Source organism: Cyprinus carpio, unplaced genomic scaffold (genome assembly GCF_018340385.1).
Source record: "Cyprinus carpio isolate SPL01 unplaced genomic scaffold, ASM1834038v1 S000006515, whole genome shotgun sequence".
Lineage (NCBI taxonomy): Eukaryota > Metazoa > Chordata > Actinopteri > Cypriniformes > Cyprinidae > Cyprinus > Cyprinus carpio.
The window spans coordinates 440,739-450,939 of NW_024879183.1; the positions used below are offsets into that span (position 1 = coordinate 440,739).

Consider the following 10,201-nt stretch of genomic DNA (forward strand, 5'->3'; position numbering starts at 1 on the left):
GAATGTGTTGATGGTCTGAGACTCATCAATATTAACAGAGCTGCTGAAAAGACTCTTTATTTCATGTCAATAGTTCCTGTTTTCACCTCATTATTATTGCTGATGTCTTTCAAGGAAAGGAGCTTTGAAGTGGCAATTTACAGGAGATCTGGTGTCAATACTGAGGGTACATGCTGGTACAAATCTGTAGATGCATTTTTGTGTTTATATTTTCAACTATTTGTCTTAACATTATTTAAAAAAAAAAAATAATTATACTGTGCTGTGAAAACGATCTGCAGGAAGTGATATGTTTTTATTTTATTTTGGCAGATAGCTCCTTACATGCTGTGATTCACCTTCAGTAAATCCACCACCACACAAATCCAAACAACAATCAAGCTCCTCCCACAGTAATTCACCAATAAATGCTGGAATATCTCCATCAGTTCACAAGTGCAGACGAGCATCAAATCATCAGGAAGAGCTGAATATCTGCAAAGAGTGATTTTTTACTATTAAAGAGAGGACAGAGAGAAGATGAGAGATCCAGAACCTGAGCAGAATCAAACACACCAGAAGATACTGAACAACAAACAGGTTGGTGTTTATTCTTAATTCTTCATTAACAATGCTATGAAACATTAAGCATTACAATTTAAGTTTGTGGTACTCTTTCTGTTTAAAGGACATTTTAATAATCACTTTCAGTTAAACTATATAATGTGTTAATAATTTAATTTTCTTTTTGTAAATGTGAATTTTAGTTTTTTAGATAAAGCAAAAATTTGGGTTAGATGTGATATGCTCTAATGTAGTTATGTGACCTGTATTTAATACCCGGATGGGTGTTTGTCAAATTTCTGTTTTTCATGCTTTATTTATTATTCTTTTTCATTACTGCTGTCTATATTTGGATGGATTTAGAATATATTCTTTTATATTTACTAATATAGATATCTTATTGTATGTACGAAATGCATAAAAAAAAAAAGGATAAAAATGTGAACAATAGAAAGACAGACAGAACAGAAATGCATAGAACATGTGTGATTACCACATCGAGATTGCAGTTACTGAATGAACATTTTAAATTGATGTGTTTTTTGCATTGAGCGCTGTTACTTTTTTAATATAGTAATATAATGATTTACAAAGAGACAACACTATATTTGTAAAGCCTCTGGTCTCTTCAAAGATAGAATAGAGGAGGACATCTGCCTCACTTACATAAATACTTAAATGTCTGAATTAGTTTTAAAAAAGTTAACTGATTTATTGAACATTTGGGCAAATCTGCTTCACTTACAGAAATTGATGTTCAGTGAAACTCCTCCCACAACAATCACACATTCACTGATTCACCAATAAATGCTGGAATATTCCCATCAATTCACAAGTGAAGACGAGCAGGAAGAGCTGAAATCTGCAAAGAGTGAGTTTATTACAGAGGGACAGAGAGAAGAGGAGAGATCCAGAACACTGCAGAATTAAATACACTGAAGAACAAACAGGTTGGTGTTTATTATTGATCCTTCATTAATGAGGCTGATGGTTATAAAGCATCAAGCAGGTTTAGGTGTTTGTTGTAATATTAAACAATATTTATAGCTGTTCAATAATCTAGATCAATGGTTCTCAACATTTTCCTTCTGCATACCACCTCTCTCACACTAGTCACAACATATTTTAAAAACGAGTACATATTTGCCATTATCCCTCTCTTATATTCCATAATGGAGCGCACATCCCGTGTAAGAGTCACGCCTGCTTCAACATCTCTCATTTCACTCCGATTGATGATTGTCAGCCCTCTACATTGCGAGTAAATAACTCGCATATGCGACTAAATCTTCACTCTGGGCGACTACATGATATTTAATATTCACCAATGGCTAATAAATTCTCAGATTTTACTCGCCAGTGTGTGAGTTTGAGGCTAAGTGTAAGTTTAGGACAGACATTTTCACTCACCGAACACACTGACTGAGTTTTTCAGAGTTTCACTGGCCCAGACACACTCTTGTTTGAAGGCGCATGACTCACCTTTGCTTTGTCTCACACACACGCAAAGATACATAATAAACTCTTGTTTGAAGGCGCATGACTCACCTTTGCTTTGTCTCACACACACGCAGAGAGAGAGAATTAACGCACTACATGTAAACGATATTCTTTGTTGTATTTTCCTGTCAAAATAATGATGTTCCTTTGGAATTCTTCAGCTTTTAAGAACTGTCTGGTTTTCCAGTAGTGGGCGGAACTAATGCGCAAACGACAATCTTATTGGCTGATGCTCACCTAATATCATCCCTGTATTGATTTCAGTAAATCAGTTCGAGCGAACGCACACAACCTGATTAATATTCATGAATTCAGTAGCACAAATAATCATTGCGTTTTCTATTGTTCTTATTAATAGAGATGCACCGATCGATCGGCCAGGGATCGGAATTGGCCGATTCCCTCATGATCGGCCCGGATTGGTGACCGGCCGATCAGTCTCACCTCTTTCCGATTTCGAGCCGATCAATTTTTGTTACCAGCGGCACATGCAATAACGTCAGCCGTACATTCTCGCTCTCTTCTCTCCAACGACCACTTCTCTCTTACACACGTCTCATTCGCACCCGGTTAAATTGTGCTTGTACTGAGCATTATTTTGAGTCATTCCAGTAAGTTCTCAGTTGGTATGGATGGCCGTAATAAGAACCAATTCCTATCGAATCAACACCAACTTGCAAAAATAGATATTTAAATGATGCAAAGCTATGTTCACCAATAAATGTTCTGATAGCTTTGCTGTTTGGACATTTATTGGGAGATTTTATTTTTATTATTTTTATAAATTTTTTATCCAGTGTTTGTAATCAGTTCTGATTTTAGTTTTTTTTAGTTTTTTTTCCCCATGAGAACCCACTTCATATTAGCTACACAATCAATGGCACTCTTCTCTAAAACAGTGAATATACAGTTATATGACAGTTACTTCTTATTACATTGACTGTAAATGCATTGAACACGTATAATATAATATAATATAATATAATATAATATAATATAATATAATATAATGTATGACAAATAAGAAAAATTCATTATAGTGTTATATGTGGTCTCCAGATATTAAGTATCAGTATTAAGTATTAATTATCTTAAGTATTGTGTACACTGTAAAAAATGACCGTGAAATTTACAGAAAAACTATGTAAAATCCATACAGAAAAGTATTGTAAACCCCCAAACATATTTTTGTTTGTTTAATTCACAGGTGGAATTTTGTAAACTATTAAACATAATATTTTTGTTATATTTTACAATAACAATATGTGATTGTAATCAAAATTATTTGTTAAAATTACAAATTATTGGTATCAAAAACAGAGAAAATACTGTAATACTCATAACAAAACAATTTTTTTAATTTGACATGCCAATATTGTAACAACTAAAGTTTTAGTCTGTTGTTTTTAAAAAATACAAATATAAAGTATGTATGTCACTTTACAAGTTTATGCTGTAGACCCTAATTTTAGCATGATTGATGAAACCATGCAAATTGAGTAAGTAATACATTTTTTTTTTCCACAAAAAAATAAAAATTAATTGTGAACCTGAGAGGTTGCCATCTATATATATAAAAATATGGCTACAATTATAATAATATTGTTTTTTATAATTTAGGCTATTTGTTTGTAGCATATTTGTACACTGTAAAAAAATAAGTGTCATTTTAACTGTACAATTTTGTAAAAAACGCTACAAAAAAAAAAGTGTTAAATAGGTTAACAGTAAGTTTCCTGTAATAATATATACAGGAAAAAATTTGTAAAAAGATCTAACCAGACATTTCTCATGTAATTTTTACAGTAAAAATGCTGTTAATTTTACAGTTTTTAGAAATAAAAAAAAAAGAACAAATCAATGTATAATTGTACAGTCAAAAACTGTAAACTGATATTCCCAGAATTCCCTGTGTGACGCTACACATTTGAAAGTATTTTGTTTTAATAATCATGTTTTTTTAATAGTTTTTTTTTTGTTATCAGTTGTACATTTGGGCTTTATGTTACATCTTCTGCTGTTTTTAATGAAAGTTTATGAACGTGTTTTAAGTATCGTGTGTGTCACCATGATGGTGTTTTGTGGTGTTTGCATGAATGAATTTTTTTTTTGTGCACCTTCTATATAGTAATATAAACTTCTGCTTGTGGCGAAGCTACTTGTGTTGAAACTTCGATTCTTCCATGTGGCTGTTCTCTTTTACCACCTGCATTTATATGGTGGTTGTCAGTATGTTAAAGGTACAAAACCAGATTTTTTAATAGCAGTGTGCGTTTGTTGACTTTACTGGTTTACATTCAAATTTTCTGGTTTGTAAATAACAGTTTTATACTGTAAAATTTACAGTTTTTGGCCGTAATTGTGTTTACAGATTTTCTGTATTTTTTACAAAAGTATTCTGGCAACCACAGCTGCCAAAATTATTTTTTGTAAAAACTACCGACTTTTTTTTTACAGTGTACTGGTAAAATTTACAGTTTTTGGCCGTACTTGTGTTTACAGTTTTTCTGTATTTTTTACAAAAGTATTCTGGCGACCACAGCTGCCAAAATTAGTTTTGTAAAAAAACTACAGACTTTTTTTTTTACAGTGTGGTATCTGTTAAAATTTTACAGTTTTTTGGCCGTCATTGTGTTTTACAGTTTTTGCTGTATTTTTTACAAAAGTATTCTGGCAACCACACGCTGCCAAATTATTTTGTAAAAACTTACAGACTTTTTTTTGTACAGTGTATCAATGCAAGTACACAATAAATATATGACCACAAGAACTTCATATGCTTTTTTGTTTGTGTTTAGATAAATCGTTAAGAGAGGTTTGACCAAACTGTTAAACTAGGTTATTTCCAAATCATTCAAGCACCCGATTGATTTATTTGATTATTATGACTAATAAATATTAAATTAAAAATAAATATCCAAAATCTAAATCTTATATAACTATAAACAACGACAACTTCAAATTCAAAATTCAAACTTAACACGAATCATTAATTTTTATTTTTTTCCCCAATTGTTTTTTTTTTTTTTTTTTTTACAGAAACACTGAATGACCAAAAAAGCACCAGTCCAGTTAAAATGTTCAGTTAAAATGAATAATATGCATTCAACACATGATTATCAAGTTTTAATTCTAAATACTAAAGTTCTATCATTAAATAATACTTGATAATCATATTATTATGCTTGACAGACTGATGTTAAGTGTACTTTCAATTATTTAAAAAAACTGTGCCCATTTTACAAACATTTATTGTGTGTAAAAATGTGTTGTGTGTGTGTGTGTGTGTGTGTTATGTGTAATTAATATAATATATATATATATATATATATATATATATATATATATGTATGTATGTATGTATTATGTATGTGTGTAAACACATACACACAAACACACACAGACACATTTTTATCTCAGTCTGGGGAGTAAACTAAAAAATTTACTAGCCAATGGCGATTCAATTGCCAAGGTGTCCTTAGAGGGTTGATGTGAGCAAACAGTGCAATTACATTTGTTTACCTATTTGCACATTATCTTATATTTATATTCCATAGTTGAGTGCACACCCCATCACACCTGCCACAACATCACTCACCGTTTACACTCTGTTTACACTGAGCAGCAGGTGCACTTTTTGACCACAAAATATGACACTATATTTTGCCTGCGAGAAACACATGCTCAGTTGAATGTTAGGCGGCCAATATAATTTAAAAACTGGCACATTTCAGTATTTTATTCACATACCCCCTCCATCACTTCTTGTACCCCAGTTTGAAAACCTCTGATTTAGATGAAGCCACAAATAATTGTAGACACTTTTTGCAACAAAATTTAATTGTGTAGTTGATCAAATAAATGTATTAGTTCTCCCTACAGAAACATGAGATTTGTTCCTATAATGTTTTAACATTAATCATTTGAAGAGCAATGTTCCTCATTCATTGAAAGTTTCAAAAGTCGCATAGTTTATGAAAATACTATAAAGTTACCAAAATTTTGTTTTGTTACCAAAATTTTTAGTGACGTTGTGGAGAAAAAATCACTTCTAAACTGGAGAGTTGCTCTCAAACCAAGACATGTTTCACCTGCACAAAAATGTGTGAGTTTCAGACACAAAAAATGGTCTTGATGTTCACATGAGTGTTCATACTTCAGTAAAACTCAAAAAGTGTTCACACTGTGAAAAGAGACCCAATTGGTCAGGAATCCTGAAAACACATGAGATAATCCACACTGGAGAGAAACCATTAACTTGTGATCAATGTGGTAAGTTTTTGTGTTTGTGTGTGCTTTAGTCCTGCAGAAGCACCAGAAAGTTCATACAAAGGAGAAGCCACATTCATGTGATCTGTGTGGAAAGAGTTTTGCACGTCTCAAAAAAAAAAAAAAAAAACATTCAGAAAATGCATACTGGTGTGAGAGAGTACATGTGCACTGAGTGTAAAAAGACTTTTACTCCAGCAAACAGTTTAAAACAGCATGAGAGGATACACTCTGAAGAAAAACCTTACATGTGTTTACACTGTGACAAGAGATTCAGTGATTCAGGTCACGTAAAAACACATGAGAAGATCTACACTGGAGAGAAACCACACTCATGTTATCAGTGCGGGAAGAGATTCACAATAAATAGGAAACCTTACAGTACACATGAGAGTTCATACTGGAGAGAAACCGTTCACTTGTGATCAATGTGGGAAGAGTTTTACACAATCAGCAAACCTTAAGGATCACATGAACATCCACACTAGAGAGAAACCGTATGCATGTGATCAATGCGGTAAAACATTTATGCGGGCTTCAATACTGAACAGACACTTGAAAGTTCATACAAAGAAGAAGACACATTCATGTCATTTGTGTGGAAAGAGTTTTTCACGTCTACAAAGTTTGAAGGAACATCAGAAAATACATACTGGTGTGAGAGAGTACATGTGCTTTGAGTGTGAAAAGACTTTTACTACAGCAAACGGTTTAAAACAGCATGAGAGGATACACACTGGAGAAAAACCTGGAGAGAAACCGTTCACTTGTGATCAATGTGGAAAGAGTTTTACACAATCAGCAAACCTTAAGGATCACATGAACATCCACACTAGAGAGAAACCGTATGCATGTGATCAATGCGGTAAAACATTTATGCGGGCTTCAATACTGAACAGACACTTGAAAGTTCATACAAAGAAGAAGACACATTCATGTCATTTGTGTGGAAAGAGTTTTTCACGTCTACAAAGTTTGAAGGAACATCAGAAAATACATACTGCTTTGAGAGAGTACATGTACTTTGAGTGTGAAAAGACTTTTACTTCAGCAAACAGTTTAAAACAGCATGAGAGGATTCACTCTGGAGAAAAACCTGGAGAGAAACCGTTCACTTGTGATCAATGTGGAAAGAGTTTTACACAATCAGCAAACCTTAAGGATCACATGAACATCCACACTGGAGAGAAACCGTATGCATGTGATCAATGCGGTAAAACATTTATGCGGGCTTCAATACTGAACAGACACTTGAAAGTTCATACAAAGGAGAAGACACATTCATGTCATTTGTGTGGAAAGAGTTTTTCACGTCTACAAAGTTTGAAGGAACATCAGGAAATACATACTGCTTTGAGAGAGTACATGTACTTTGAGTGTGAAAAGACTTTAGCAGACAGTTTAAAACAGCATGAAAGGATCCACACTGGAGAGAAACCACACTCATGTGATCAGTGCGGGAAGAGATTCACAATAAAAGGAAACCTTACGAGAGTTCATACTGGAGAGAAACCGTTCACTTGTGATCAATGTGGGAAGAGTTTTACATAATCAGCAAACCTTAAGGATCACTTGAATAGCCACACTAGAGGGAAGTGGCACACATGTGATCAATGCGGGAAAACATTTATGTGGGCTTCAATACTGAACAAACACTTGAAAGTTCATACAAAGGAGAAGCCACATTCATGTCGTGTGTGGAAAGAGTTTTTCACTTTTATAAAGTTTGAAGGAACATCAGAAAATACATACTGCTGTGAGAGAGTACATGTAATTTGAGTGTGAAAAGACTTTTACTTCAGCTGAAAATTTAAAACAGCACCAGAGGATTCACACTGGAGAAAAAAACCTTGTAAGTGTTCACACTGTGACAAGAGATTCAGTCACGAGAGGATTCACACTGGAGAAAAAAACGTATCACTGCACTGACTGTGGAAAGTGTTTTGATCATTCATCTGCTCTACACTGACATACAAAAAACATTCACAGTAAGTAGATCATCAGATACATCACTTTCAGGTCTGATGTCATGTCATCAAATGCGACACAATAATGCATCAAGCAATAAAATATCATCTGCATAAATCTGTCATTAGAAGTGACATGACAAAGAAACATTATCTAAAGTTTACTGAGTGAATAAAGTTCATCTTCAAAACCAGCAGATTCAACTGAGATTCAGATCAACTCAAAGATAGAGTTCCTCGTCAAAGAACAATGTCAAAATGTTTTATCAGTTTGCTTCATCATTGTATTTTCTTATGAGTTTCATATTATGTTCAATTGTCTTATTATGCATGTGTCACTTCTAGTTTGCTGTCTCTTTTATGAAGAAAAGTAGAAGTTTTTCACAAACTGTTCTTGTTCGGGCAGCTGAAGAGGCTGTATCACTTTTAAGAGAGCTGAGATTTTTTTTTAATTGTTTTTTCTTTTTTACCTTTTTCTTCACTGTTGTTTTTTTTAAATTACTAGTTATTCTTCCACATATGATGTATTCGGAAAACCCAGATGCAAGATATATGACATGTAGCTTTGCAACTGTTCCTTATTTTCTTCTCTTGTAAGAAGGGATGGGTATCTGAACCTGGCATTAAACAAGCCCTGGGGCTAAAATCTGATGTGTCTTGAGGACTTTCTGGCTGCTGCATGCATGTGTCTGTTATGTCCACTTTACTGTAGTAATTCATTATTATAAGTTTACACCACTGACCTATAATAGAGAACTGAATTGCTGATGACATCATAGAAGTGTAACATTTAGACCAATCAGACACAATTTTTTAATTATGTTTTATTAACAAGGTTTGGGAGGAGCACGATCAGATAATCAAACAACTCGTTTAGCTAACCATCCTAACTAGCACAATACGTACACTCACCTAAAGGATTATTAGGAACACCTGTTCAATTTCTCATTAATGCAATTATCTAATCAACCAATCACATGGCAGTTGCTTCAATGCATTTAGGGGTGTGGTCCTGGTCAAGACAATCTCCTGAACTCCAAACTGAATGTCAGAATGGGAAAGAAAGGTGATTTAAAGCAATTTTTGAGCGTGGCATGGTTGTTGGTGCCAGACGAGCCAGTCTGAGTATTTCACAATCTGCTCAGTTACTGGGATTTTCACACGCACAACCATTTCTAGGGTTTACAAAGAATGGTGTGAAAAGGGAAAAAACATCCAGTATGCGGCAGTCCTGTGGGCGAAAATGCCTTGTTGATGCTAGAGGTCAGAGGAGAATGGGCCGACTGACTCAAGCTGATAGAAGAGCAACTTTGACTGAAATAACCACTCGTTACAACCGAGGTATGCAGCAAAGCATTTGTGAAGCCACAACATGCACAACCTTGAGGCGGATGGGCTACAACAGCAGAAGACCCCACCGGGTACCACTCATCTCCACTACAAATAGGAAAAAGAGGCTACAATTTGCACTAGCTCACCAAAATTGGACAGTTGAAGACTGAGAAAAATGTAGCCTGGTCTGATGAGTCTTGATTTCTGTTGAGACATTCAGATGGTAGAGTCAGAATTTGGCGTAAACAGAATGAGAACATGGATCCATCATGCCTTGTTACCACTGTGCAGGCTGGTGGTGGTGGTGTAATGGCGTGGGGGATGTTTTCTTGGCACACTTTAGGCCCCTTAGTGCCAATTGGGCATCGTTTAAATGCCACGGCCTACCTGAGCATTGTTTCTGACCATGTTCATCCCTTTATGACCACCATGTACCCATCCTCTGATGGCTACTTCCAGCAGGATAATGCACCATGTCACAAAGCTGGAATCATTTCAAATTGGTTTCTTGAACATGACAATGAGTTCACTGTACTAAAATGGCCCCCACAGTCACCAGATCTCAACCCAATAGAGCTTTGGGATATGGT

At 34.5% G+C, this 10,201-nt stretch overlaps 1 protein-coding gene and 1 long non-coding RNA gene across 2 annotated transcripts; both read left to right on the forward strand.

Moving 5' to 3' along the window:
• The first annotated feature begins 514 nt into the window (after nt 1–514).
• LOC122143844 (zinc finger protein 595-like) lies at nt 515–8,088 on the forward strand. The gene is made up of 3 exons (XM_042754449.1): nt 515–579; nt 1,291–1,493; nt 6,345–8,088. Exon 3 carries the CDS (start codon nt 6,700–6,702, stop codon nt 7,861–7,863), a length of 1,164 nt encoding a protein of 387 aa, XP_042610383.1. The 5' UTR covers nt 515–579; nt 1,291–1,493; nt 6,345–6,699; the 3' UTR covers nt 7,864–8,088.
• Nucleotides 8,089–8,159: 71 nt separating this feature from the next.
• On the forward strand, nt 8,160–8,930 carry LOC122143848. The gene is made up of 2 exons (XR_006159398.1): nt 8,160–8,300; nt 8,475–8,930. It is a non-coding gene; the product is annotated as an uncharacterized LOC122143848 (long non-coding RNA).
• Nucleotides 8,931–10,201: the final 1,271 nt, after the last annotated feature.